The 13,229-nt window shown below is 45.0% G+C and overlaps 1 protein-coding gene across 1 annotated transcript in view; it reads right to left on the bottom strand.

The window, feature by feature from the left end:
- ATP7A (ATPase copper transporting alpha) overlaps positions 1-13,229 on the bottom strand; it is a 1,086,974-nt gene that overhangs the window by 184,570 nt on the left and 889,175 nt on the right. Inside the window, exon 18 of the mRNA XM_069612588.1 lies at positions 2,158-2,304. Coding sequence (XP_069468689.1) covers positions 2,158-2,304 — 147 coding nt within the window. The remainder of the gene's footprint in view (positions 1-2,157; positions 2,305-13,229) is intronic.

Here is a 13,229-nt window from a genome sequence, read left to right as displayed (position 1 = left end):
GCTCTTAGCTACATCACCACAGGGTCTAAGAGGCACCTTAGCAACATTTCTGAATATATGCAGGGTCTTGAACTGGTTTTGAACATTAAGAAAATCAAGCGCATGGTTTTCAAACCCAAGTTTGCTAAACGTTCTGACAGACATCAAAATAGAAGGTTGCACCCTCGAACACGCATTTTAAAACTAGCTAGGAATAAGATTCCATGACAACCATTTGTGGGCCACTCAGTTGGACAAAGCAGTGCCACACTGGAGAAATATAGGCGAGCAGCGAAGGCGTTCTGTAGCAAACATGGAAGCGAAGCTGTTTCACCTGCTCTTGCGAGCTATAAATAGCAAGCAAGCACCTCTTCGATGTTTGGGTGGAAATAGGGGGTTACGTCAACACTACCAATTTGAAAACCGATAGAACATTTGAAAAATGTATTGATGTTACCCAGGATTGACCTAATGTACTCGTCCACATGGAGACTGATGTGTTCCCCATTGCTGAGGGGCCTGCCTTCAAGCCGGCATTATACTGGCTGAAGCTTTGCAACACTGAGGGAGGTCTCGGAAAATATCGTGATGCACTGGGTCACTTGCTGAGCCAGGATGAGGGAACAAGCCCAACGTGGATCAAGCAAGTGAGGAACACCTTGAGTGCTCTGAAAGAGTTTACATTATGCTTGAATCATAAGAAAGTTAACAAATCAACTGTAACAAAGGTTAGGAGAGCCATTTGTTATGGTTACCAGGACCAAAATGGACGATGATGCTGGTAAATTAACACTTGGTCCCGGTTATATAGCAAATAAACCAGAATTTGGGTTTGAAAGGTTTCTTGACAGTTACCCCCGCTCCCCTCATATGCACGTGCATTATTTTTGGGTTTCAGGATGGGCACCCATAGGGTTGCAGCATTTACTCACTCTTGGGCCAATGCATGCTTGGGCACCTGTCCTTTGTGTGGACTAGCTGAGGAAGCCGGTTCATTTAATGCTCCTGTGCCCAAAGCTAGATCGGCTATGAAACTAAATCCAATGTTGCGCGCTACAGACATCGGAGCCATGGCGCATGCTACAGCTTTTTGCAGATGTACTAACATGGATATTGTCCCTAGCACTGCGAAGTACATTACTCGGACCTGGATGCTGAGATTGAAACATTTATCAGCTCAGCAAGTTGGAAATTGTCCTTGCAGATGAGTTGTATAGAGTGCAAACCTCAGCTTACTGTGCACGTGAAATACTATGTGAAGATAAAATGTTCACCTACTGGCCCAGTATCAAAATGGTAATGATGCCTTGTAAGGGCTGCGAGTATTTTCACTACTGTGTGGTTCCTGTTGGCTTTGTTGACCTGTGATATTTACAATAGCAGTAATTGTACATAATGCTGGGTGGACTCATGGCTTTAATCACACTTCACACTGCTCAACTTGTTTGAATCTTCTTGCTGTACTGCTTATGTGCATAATAAAATCTGCTTAAAATAAAAATGAAACATCTCATTCCGAATTGTATTTTGTAACTGCAAAATTAATTGATATAATGAACAAGTTCCTTTCCTTTTTTCAGCTTTACAATATCCCAAAGTAAGACATTGATCATAGACATTCCAGTTTATACATTACTTCATTTAGAGCCCTGGAATGTTCTTAAAACATAATGTGTAAAATAAAAAGTATTGCTCTTGAAAGACATTTGTGACATTGCTCGAATCCCATTGAAGTTCAATTTGCAATACACTTCTGGCTCAATGTTCTCTAGAGGCAGTTCAACTGGGAGATGCCTTCAACCCAAGAGCGACGTTTAGCTCCTGCCCATTAGCTCTCAATTTTGCTAGTCGGTGTGGTTTGGTAATATGTTAGTTTGTACATTTAGGGAACAGGCGACCCATGAACACTTAGCCACTTACAATGCTTTTTAAAAGAAAGGTGTGCTAAGTTGTGACTTGGGGAATCACTCACATCTAACTTAACTACACTGGAGTCAGCTTGCAAGCACAAACACGCACTACTTGTCTGGTTTTGAAATGTGAGAGGAAGTCAAGGTTCATGAGCAGGGCAAAGTGATCAGTTTGCATTAAATGTGGTTCCATCTATAAAAATCTCATATGTCCAAAAGAAGTCTTTGCATAAAAAGCATTTAAGAGCAAAGTGGAGAAAGTAATTACCATCAACAGCGGCGAGTACAGCGGTGTGACCTTTCCGTTCATGTTCGGTCATGAGAATATCCACATCACTTTTCAGGAGGAGGCCATTACGGTTCATCCACTCTCGGTTGCCGATCAGTACAGAGTACGTCTCGGAAGTCTGGATGGCTAAAGAGTCAATACATTTTTGTGGTTATAAAACAATCCTTTTGAATCCATATTCATGCAGAATACTGACCCCTTACTATCTATGCATGAGTGACTAATGGCATGCATGGCACTAACTCCCAGCCGTCTCCAAGTTCCTCTGTCCTTTACGTCAACCAGAATGCCTATATCCCAGCTCCAAGGTGGGTACCAATGGCTTATGAATATTTAAGTAGTAGGCGAATGCCTGACACCGACAATCCTGGAATACTGACTTGTGAGCACTTAAGCTGCCTTACGGGGTCAACGCATTGTGCATGTCCTGTGTGTGAATGCAAGACTTATTTGTTCATACTAAGAGCACATGGGCCTCATTACGAGTACGGTGGTGTGGTAAAAGCAGCGAAAATTCAGTTGCTGACGCATTACTGCACTGCCGTACTAGCAATTCAGTGGCAAGGTCGAGAATAAATCCACCTTTCGTGCACATGTAAAAAAAAAAAAAAAAAAAATAGGTTTCCACCAAAATCCCCTTCGAGCCATATGGACTCCAAAAACGAGGACTTATACCACCATACCACCACTTGTAATCATGCAGTACATCTGCAGGACCATGTGGTGGGTAATGGTAATTCCGTTTGCTGGTATTTTGGGGAATTTACCACCGGAATACTACCAAACTCGTAATGAGGCACATTTGCCCTACACAAAATGCTACAAAGGTCTACTAATCGTCCCCACCTCTTTGCTTTCACAAGAGGTACAAGTCTTAAAGCACTATCTGAACAGTTTCTTTACTTCAAGCAACAGAAAAACGTATTGCATCATCTTGTCCTCAACGGAAAGACAGAAAAGAACACCAAAACATGCCATATAAATCTAGCGTAACCAAGCTATCGAAACACTGTTTAATACACTGAGCAGTTGCTGTAAATAACTCATGAGCACAGACAGGCGAATGAGCAAAAACTGCATGTTAATTCAAGAAGAAAGGACTACAGTATAGGCATTTCCCCTTGAACCAGAAGGCGGATACAGAATAGAAGTACATACCATTATTTTGTTAGGGTGTGGTCCAGCAATGCTTAAGTGCCTCTTCTTCAAAGGAACTCCTCCAGTAACATCAGATGTTCCAACAGTGATGGCATCAATCTCATTCGGAGAGCAACTTTAGCTCGTAGTCAAAGCGAGGCTGTGCTTTTATTCAGTATGCCTCGCCTGTAACTATATGCCATGGCTCCACTGGATGCATCGCCTTAAAGCTAAGTTTTGCGGTGGGATCACGATCTCCCAAAATAAATCATATGCACTGCTGGAAATACTGATCTTTTTCCTGGTGTTTTTGTATTGGTTTATAGCTCCAGGGCTTACTTTTTGGATTATTCAGAAAATATCTTGATAAATAACATTTGTTATAGTAAATGGTTTAGGGAACACTATTTCTATATAGATCATGGCAGTATTTAATATACCTCTGATTTCTATTGCCAAAATGCTGGTGTCTTACACCACCCTCGTCCCCCTTTCACTGGTGCCACATATGACTAAAATTAGCTTTATGGTGTGACAAATCCAGAGAGATTGTCACCTCTGCCCAGAGGGGGAGGCATCTGCTTTTGGACTAGGAAGGTGTGCATGCTACGCTTAACACCTCCTAGGGGACAGTGTAAGCAGGATCCGTCTGGAGGGGACTCCCACTTAGGGGACAGAGACCTCAATAGGAGCAGTGCTTAATTTGTGCCGGTGTTAGCCAGTGGGCAACACCAGCACTCTTTTTTGGGCACCGGAAAATCGTACGTGTAATTGCTTTGTTTGTTTGTTCCAACTTTCAACTTTCCAAGCTTCCATCATAAATCATTCCTTCAGAGTCTGCTCTGCTTGCAGGGCCTGGCTGGGCCTGGGAGTGCAGCACAACAAGGACAGCCAATGAAAACCAACATTCTGTTGTTTCTATGCAGTGTTTGATACATTCAGTATAGTAACACAGAATCTATAGGTTTCATTGGCTGTTCTTGTGAGCAAGTGAAATGACATGGTGACGTGGGTTTGGGGGTGGGTGGTCACACGGGTCTTGGTTGCAGAGGCAGCAGTGCCACCATTTGTTAAGGGGTGGAACTAATCTGCAGTCGACTCCGAGAGCCTCCCCTGCAAGTGTACGGCCTAGTAGCTGTAGAGCTGAACTTCCTCAGGGGCAGGCAGTCTGGCCCAGGCTCTGCTTGCTCAGTACGGCACCACGCTGGCCCGACAGGAGGATTCAACAAAACGCGTTAAGTAGTAACTTGATCATGTCGCATGTCAGCTTAACTTACATTAATAATGCGGCGACCCGCCGCAATAATAATGTAAGGTAAGTGCCAGCCAGGCCGCACTTACCTAACATTATTATTGCGGCAGGTCGCCGCCGTGGAAATATTCATTTCCACGGCGGCCCGCCGAACTAATAATGTAAGGTAAGGCTGGCACATAGGCAACCAGGCCACATTGCAGAAAAGCTGCAAGACTTTATAGGCAGATATTTGTATTAAAGCTAGAGGTCCATATTTTGACTCCGAGCTGCAGCATCATGCCACAAACCTCTGCAAGCAATAGTGGGTTGCATGTCCCACAGACTAAAAAGATGACAAGTGGTTGTTCCAAATTTTGACTGGACTCGGACCAAAAATACCTAACTATAAGACTAACAAGCATTGGCAAAGCCCACAGTTTGGACTTCAGTGTGGAATAGGAATTTGCCAGGCACAGACATAAAAGTACTACCTGGCCATAAGATCATAACAGCTGGAAAATAGAGTGATTACCTAGGCCTATGTGGCCATTACCTGGGGAATTCCTAACACCTCAAGCCATTGTTGTCATTTGTTTCTAACAGGGCTTGAATGCATGGAAGAGATATTAATTTGTATGTATTTATTTATTGCATTTGTTACACGCCCAAACCCTTAGGTGCCACGGCGAGGTTACAGACAGCTTGATAAAGACATTTGGTCGCAGACCCTTACAAGGAAGACAGTGTTACTGATACAAAATATTTACAAAGATGGTGTTACAGGATATACACAATTGCAAATGGCAGAGAGTACAACTAGTGCAAGAAATGTTTGGGTGCTGCGTATTGGAAACTGCTGCCTCCAGCTCTGGCATTTCTATACCGGGGCATTGCTAAGAGTAGTTGGTTGTTGGATCTCAGGGTTCTAGTTGACTCTTAATTGGTTATAGCTCTGTTCAGGTAGATGGGGGATTTTTCTTGGAGGCATTTGAAGGTGATGCAGAGAGTTTTAAAGATGATTCTGGCTACAATGGGCAGTCAGTGATGATCTCTTCTAGTCTTAGAGATGTGATCATATTTTCTTATATCTAGTGCGGCTCGTAGAGCTTTATTTTGTATTAGTTGTAGTTTTTTGAGATTGGTGGAGGAGGTGCCGAGTAACAATATATTGCAATAGTCGAGTTTTGATAAAATCAGGGCCCTCGCCAAGGTGATGCAATTGGTGGGAGTCAGGAACTGCCGGCTGAGGGCAATTAGTTTTGCGGTGTAGGACGTGGAGGATACCAAGGTACTACTATGCTTAGTCATTGTGAGGTTTGCGTCCAGATAGACTAAGGTTTTCACTTGCTTCAGGAAAGGCATCATGCTACCATCAATATTGATGGAGGAGTAGTCTGGATGAAGTGTAGATGTTTTTGACTGGGAACCCACTATGAGAATCTCTGTCTTCTCATCATTAAGACAGAAGCTGCTGAGTGCGATCCAGTTTTGTATTATGGCATAGATTTTATTTATTGCCAGTGTGTCTTGGGTGTAGTTCCCCGGGAGTGGAATGAGGATCCGGGCGTCATCTGCAAAGTTAGTGTAGATGACACCCATATCATCTAAAGCTGAGAAGAGGAGCTTAGTATATGCATTATAAAGAGTAGGGGATAGGCAGGAGCCTTGGGGTACACCAATAGGGACTGGGATGGGGTCTGCAGCTTCTTTCCCTATAGAGACTCTGGAGGTTCATTCAGCTAAGAAAGATATAATCCACAAGGTGGCGTCAGTAAAGAAGTTGAAGTCTTTAGCTAAGAGGAGAATGCAAAGTTTACCTGAATCCCTGATAGTGTCCACATGAATTTTTAAGTCCAACAGTGCAGTTTCGGTGCTATGGTTGGGCCTAAATCCAGATTGTCTGGTGCCCAGGAGCTGGTTGTGTTCCAGATGGGTTTGGACTTCGTTGTAGGCTATTTTGTCAAGTATTTTAAGTAGAAACAGAACTGTTATTGGTCTATAGTTAGTGGGCACGGTTGGATCTAGGGAAGTTTTTTTAGTAGAGGTGTAACCCAAGCTTCTTTGATGCTGGCTGGGATTATATTGGTCTTGAAAGAAGCGTTAACAAAGTTAGTTATGATTGGGGTGAGTGTGGGCGCCGGATTTGACTACTTGCACTGGGACAGAGTCTCCTTTGCAGTTGGAGGCTTTAAGTTTAGATATGGTGTCGAGCACCGAGTCTTGCGTGACTGAAGTGAAGGAGAATTTGGGGTTGACATTCCCAGTCGAGTACTGGAGGTGGTTGTGTGGGATTTGTCAGGAAGAGATTGCCTTTTGGTTGTGCTTTTCTTTTGAAGGAGGTCGATCTTGGCGGCTAAGGCATCTTGAATTGTAGTACACCATGCTTTGCTGGAATTGGTAGGGAATGAGGTTGGGGAGGGATTTCCCAATTCTCTCAGGATAGAAAAGAGTTCTTTGGAATCAGAGGCAGCGTTATTAATGCAAGTGTTATAGGCATTGGCTTTGTACGTAATGATGGCAGTTTTATAGGATTTGTTTGCCGTCTGGAGGGCTTGGGCAGACTCAGTGGTAGGGTTTCTCCTGTGGGCATGTTCAAGGGCACGTTTATTTCTCCTGAGTAGAACTAGGTCATCATTAAACCAGAAGCAGGATTGCTTGACAATGCGTTTTGTTTTAGTGGTTAGGGAGGCTTTGGCATTAACAGTGGTAGTAAGAATTTTGATATGCATCTGCAAGAAGGCAAGGGTTATCGCCAGATGTAGGCAGAGAGTCTAGCGTTTTGCAGAGCATTGGGTTAAGATTTTCCGGCATGAGCTTACAGAGATTTCTAGTTTTGTAGGTGTTGGATACCTTCGGTTTAGTGGAACGGGGTTCATCAGCGATAAGGGTGAACTTAATAAGGTGATGGTCCGTCCAGTCTAGGGGGGAGACAGAGTCAATGGTGATGGTAGTGTTGAGCGTGAGGATCCAATCTAATGTTCTACCTTTATTATGAGTAGGGGCGTTCACTAGTTGGGTTTAGCTCATATCCTTGAGGGCCGAGTGAAGGGCTTCAGCTTTAGGATCTGGGATGTCATTAAAGCCCAAGTTTAAATCTCCAAGACAGATGCATTTAGTGTTGGGTTTGATGAGAGGAGCTAATGATAAAGGAATGTCTGCTTCGGGATGGTTGTTGGAATTGGGTGATCTATAGATCACTACAAAGTTGATGGTTGTTTTTTCGTTGGAGGCAAATTTAGCTAGTAGCAGTTTGTAACCCATAATATTTTGGGACATGATCTCAGGTTGAGTTTAGTTTTGGCTATGATGGCTACTCCACCTCTGTGAGAGTGGGACCAATCGGTTCTTAGGATGGTATAATCTGGTGGGATTGCCAGGATCAGAGGAGGTCCAGAAGCTTGATGGAGCCAGGATTCTGCGATTATTAAGATGTCTAGTTTTAGCTCTGTGATGAGGTCATGTATTTTGATGGCATGGGCTCCTAGGGAGCAGGCATTAATGAGGGTGCAATGAAAGTCCGTAAGTAGTTTCTGGCTGCTGAGATCAGCAGCTGTAGAGGTTTCTGGGTGCGGCGTAGTGGGAAATGGTTTAGTCGGGATTGTAGGTTTGTGTTGACAGAAAAGCTTCAAGGGTGGTGACTGCTTGAGATGTTTTTGGTCAGGTATGATGCAGTGGGGGTGATACTTGGATCTTGATCTAAGGCTTGGAGTCTGGGCTTTCCCAGAATGGGGATGGAGTGGTTCTCTTTGAGGGTAATGTGCATTCGCAACTGATTGGGTGTTTGTGAGGTGGTGAGCATGTTGGAGTCCATGATAATTGTGTGGTTGGTTGTGAAGGGTGGTAGCGAAGGTAGGAATGGAGTGGGGCAAGGAATGGGGTGATCAAGTGGCAGGAAGGCACACTTGGATAAGACAATTTTATTACACCACTGCGGAATGAAACTTTTTTTTTTCCTTTAGGGGGAGGGGTTTACTCCAGCTAAACTTGCCAGTTGTACTGCTTTTGTGCCTACACCTTCCATAACAAGTGTTTTCCAACTTTAAAGCATTATACTTCCTCAACCCATGTGTGCCCTTCCCCCATCTATCCCACTACTAGCCTGTGCCAGCAGTTGCTGCAGCACCAAACATGTGACCTGGAGCAGCAGCAGCAGTGTGATGGGCTGGTGGTTGGCCAATCTAGACCTAGCACTTAACTGGCCCGGGCCACGCACCCAGCATTATGGGCACAATATTTTTTGGGCCCTTGCACTTATTTTACAAATTAAGGACTGAATAGGAGTACAAGTCATCATCCCTCTTATTAACACCATGATCAGGTATAAAGGGGCTAGAGTTTGTAGTAACCATAAACACGCGCTTTACTCATGGCTGACTTGGCCACTGACTGTATGACTAATGCCACCACAAAGAATGAAGACAGATCAGTGAACCAGTCCTCTGGAAGAGTGTCTGAGAGACTACCGTTTACGGGGGAGCCTCAGCAGGCACCGCAGAGTTTACTGGCGAGGTTGTCCAGGAACAGAGAGCATTCGTGACACTCTGCAGGAAAGTGGAGCGGGGCCCAACATGAAGATCAACGCAGCACTCTGAGGAAGAGTCGCACAAGCGTCTCCGCGTCAGCAAAGGAGCAGAGACTATGGCCCTCCCGAAGAGCAGCACAACAGGACTTCTAGTCTGCAGTTGCTCAATGGCGCGCATCGAAAGTCTGCCACGAAGCGCGAGAGAAGCCCAAGAAGAGCAGCGCACGCACTGTTTTTGAGTCATAAGCGACAGCAGAGGAGGCAGAGAAAATGGACACCCCTCCTGAGGAGCACCACCACTGGGACGCAAGGTACGCAGGAGCTCAAAGCTAGAGGGAGAGAGAGGGAGAGAGACCCCAGAGTGGGGAAAGAAAGACCGAAACGTTAGAGTGCAGCCCAAAAAGAAACCAAACCCCTAGAGGAGTGATAAGAAACCGAAGCCCAGAGTCGGGAAAGAGAATGGTTGAAACCCCCAGAGTGGTGAGTATTATGAGCTTTAAAACGTTTAGAACGGTATTGCAGGATGCGGTTTATTATACAATAATAAAATACATATGTGATATTAATAAGGGTTAAAGCAGGTCATTAATAATTGATAGTTAATTGTTTATATAATTTCTTTGGAGGATGTTTTAAATGATTGCTCATGTTAACATGGGAAACTGCAGTGTGCTTGAAGAGCCCCAGGGTGCACGTGAAACACAGCCAAGCAGGCACCTACCTCGCATTGTGTGGGCCCTTTGAGGGTTGGGCGGTGGTGACATGCAACATGCTCCATTGGGTCTGACCTTCTTGCAGCAGGCACATGGGCTGAATTTCCGGGGTGGCAATGATGGCAAACTATTGCTATGAGTGTGTCTTGCAGTTGAGGGCATCAGGCTTGCAGCATATGCCAGGTTGCCAGCAGGACCCAGGCAGCTTGTCTATCTTTTTGGCTTTCCTGCTAGGTTCACCTCCCTAGAGATGGGGAGAGTTTCCGTAGGCGGCTCAGCAGCCAAATTAACACATTCTGGATCAGGAGCACCGTGCCCTTCCCATTATTAAAGAAGTGTCTCACTTTATTTATAATGCGCCGAATCCTGCAGGCATCAGGGCGCACAAAAAGACAAGCCAAAACATGAAGCAGAGGCTTATAGTGTACATTACATGGGAAACTCATCAGAACAAGTTACTTACCAACTGGTAACGTTCTTTCGACTGGATGTTCCTCCAATGTATTCCACATCTTTGACATGTAATGTCCACAGCTGTGCTACTTCCAATTTTTTTCGGCAGAGGGCGTCCTGCGTCGATGGTGTCGGGTCAATGTCCCTCGAAGGCCTCTGTCAAGGGCGGCGTCACTGGATGCTATAAATAGGACGCACGGCGCCCGTAGCCTCAGTTTATGTTTTTTCCTCCATAATGTGTGACCTGCTCGTACACCATGCTTGCTCGACTGCAAATAGCCTTGAAGGAACGCAAGCTGCAATAGGAAAGGAAATTCTCCTGAGGGGCAGGCCTGGAGGGCAATGTGGAATACGTTGGAGGAACATCCAGTCGAAAGAATGTTGTTTTTGTGCCGAAAAAATTTCCGAAGTAGCACAGCTGTGGACATTACATGTCAAAGATGTGGAATACGTTGTAGGACACAATCCATTAGAAATAGGGATTACTCAATCCCATCATGCATCTTGCGAACAAGCTCAGGGTCATCCTTCACCTAGAGGCCAAGCAGGATTGACAGAGTTGAGGGGATTTACCCTGCACTCTTCATTTCTTCCATTTTTTGTTCTCAGAGACGTTGAACACCCTTGTCTAGCAACAAAGCCTCCACATTTTTTATTATTAATAAAGTGCGTATGGTTGTATGAACAACCATTTACACTAGGGTTCAAAAGATTACAATACATGTTCTATCATTTGTAAAAAATAATTACAATGACATTTATACAATTAATTTCAGTTAAGTTAAACACCTTTAAAGGTGACGTTAAAAATAGCATTGACAATGCATTGATGCAGTTTTAAAATGTCCATTATAAAAGGAATCTCAGTCCAGTGCACATATTTGTCGAAGGTGTCACACGTAAATAAAATATTGTTAGAACTTTAAAATGTACTATAGTTTGCTCCAGCAAGGCTTTGGCCCTGAGCCAAATGTGATACGCAGAAGATGCCACAACAAGTGACTCGGCCGCAAAGATCATGCTCCAAAATTGGTCTGACTCAATTGACGTAAATTTGGCATAACCTTTAACAAGATACGAACTTAAAACCATACAGTGCAACAATATATGTTGCACAGTCTCTGTTTTATGCTTACAAAGGCGACAGATGCGCTCATCATGATGAACACCCTTCCAGGCACCAGTGTTTGCATACACGGGAAGAGTTGGTAAGTAACGTGTTCTTCGAATGGATTGAGTCCTCCAACATATTCCACATCTTTGACAGACTCCTAAAGCAGCACCAGACAAAGGAGGGAGAAGAATTTAGAATACCCAATCAGATGGCAGAATAAAGGACCGCTTTACCAAAGGACATATCTTGACCAGGGAGTAATGTTTGACAAAGGTGTGGATAGAAGCCCATGTATCAGCATCACAAATATTCTTAATAGGAACTCCCCGCTGCAGGGCAGTGAAGTGGGCAGTAGAAGTAGCCACGCCCCTCATGGAGTGAGCCCGCAAACCCTCAAGAGGATCCTTGACCGCCAATCTGTAACATTCAGTAATGGTGAGGATAATCGACCAGGGCAAGGTCTGTTTGGTAACAGCCTGGCCCAATCGGTGTCCAGCGTACCCCACAAAGAGTTGATCGTGCATTCTGACCCTGGACATCCTAGAAATATAAAAGCTCAGAGCTCTCCTAGGGTCCAACCTATGGAGTCGTTCCTCTTCCTTACCAGGATGAGGAAGAGGATAGAAAGCAGGAAGTACCACTTTCTGGCTTAAATGAAACTCAGTGACTACCTTAGGTAGAAAGGATGGACGTACCCTCAGCACAACCCTATCCTTGCGGAACACAGTAAAGGGTGGCTTAGATGAAAGTGCCTGCAATTCACTCACTCTGTGAGCGGATGTAATCGCAACCAAGAGAACCGTCTTGAAAGACAACAGTCTCAAAGAACAAGAGTGCAAAGGTTCAAACGGAGTACCCATCAGTAATTTCAAGACCAAATTAAAATCCCATACCGGCACCTGAAACGGTGGGAACACATTAGTGAGCCCTTTAAGAAATTGTGAAAATCAAAGCAATCTTAAAATAAGAACATTCTTCAGACGAGTGCTTGAAGATAGACAGCGCCGCCAGGTAACCTTTAAATGGTACCTACTTGAAGACCCCTGTGGGCCAAAGAAAGCAAGATAGACAGAACCATGGGAATGGAACACTGAAAAGGATCGACATTGTATCCTCTGCACCAATAGCAATAATTATAGCAACGATACAGGGATTTGGTTGCCGGCCGCCGGGCCGAAAGCAACACCTCCATCACGTCATTCGGGCGGTCCCAATCCCAATCGAGAGAGACAGAGAGAAAGAGACACAGAGAGAGAGAGAGAGAGAGAGAGAGAGACACACCGAGACACCGAGCGAGACACCGAGAGAGAGAGACACCGAGAGAGAGAGAGACAGAGAGAGAGAGAGAGACAGAGAGAGAGACAGACAGACAGAGAGAGAGAGACAGAGAGAGAGACAGAGAGAGAGAGACAGAGAGAGAGAGACAGAGACAGAGAGACACAGAGACACCGAGAGAGAGAGACACCGAGAGAGAGAGAGCGAGAGAGAGACACCGAGAGAGAGCGAGAGAGAGACACCGAGAGAGAGCGAGAGAGAGACACCGAGAGAGAGCGAGAGAGAGACAACGAGAGAGAGCGAGAGAGAGACACCGAGAGAGAGAGAGAGACAGAGAGACAGAGAGAGAGACCAAGAGAGAGACACAGAGAGAGAGAGAGAGAGAGAGACACACCGAGACACCGAGCGAGACACCGAGCGAGACACCGAGCGAGACACCGAGAGAGAGAGAGACAGAGAGAGACAGAGAGAGAGACAGAGAGAGAGAGACAGAGAGAGAGAGAGACACCGAGAGAAAGACACCGAGAGAGAGACACCGAGAGAGAGAGACACCGAGAGAGAGACACCGAGAGAGAGACCAAGAGAGACCAAGAGAGAGAGAGA

Source organism: Ambystoma mexicanum, chromosome 5p (assembly GCF_040938575.1).
Source record: "Ambystoma mexicanum isolate Mex_15411 chromosome 5p, UKY_AmexF1_1, whole genome shotgun sequence".
In the NCBI taxonomy this organism is placed as follows: domain Eukaryota; kingdom Metazoa; phylum Chordata; class Amphibia; order Caudata; family Ambystomatidae; genus Ambystoma; species Ambystoma mexicanum.
The sequence above is the reverse complement of the archived record's forward strand: the minus strand, read 5'-3'. Positions and strand labels throughout refer to the sequence as shown.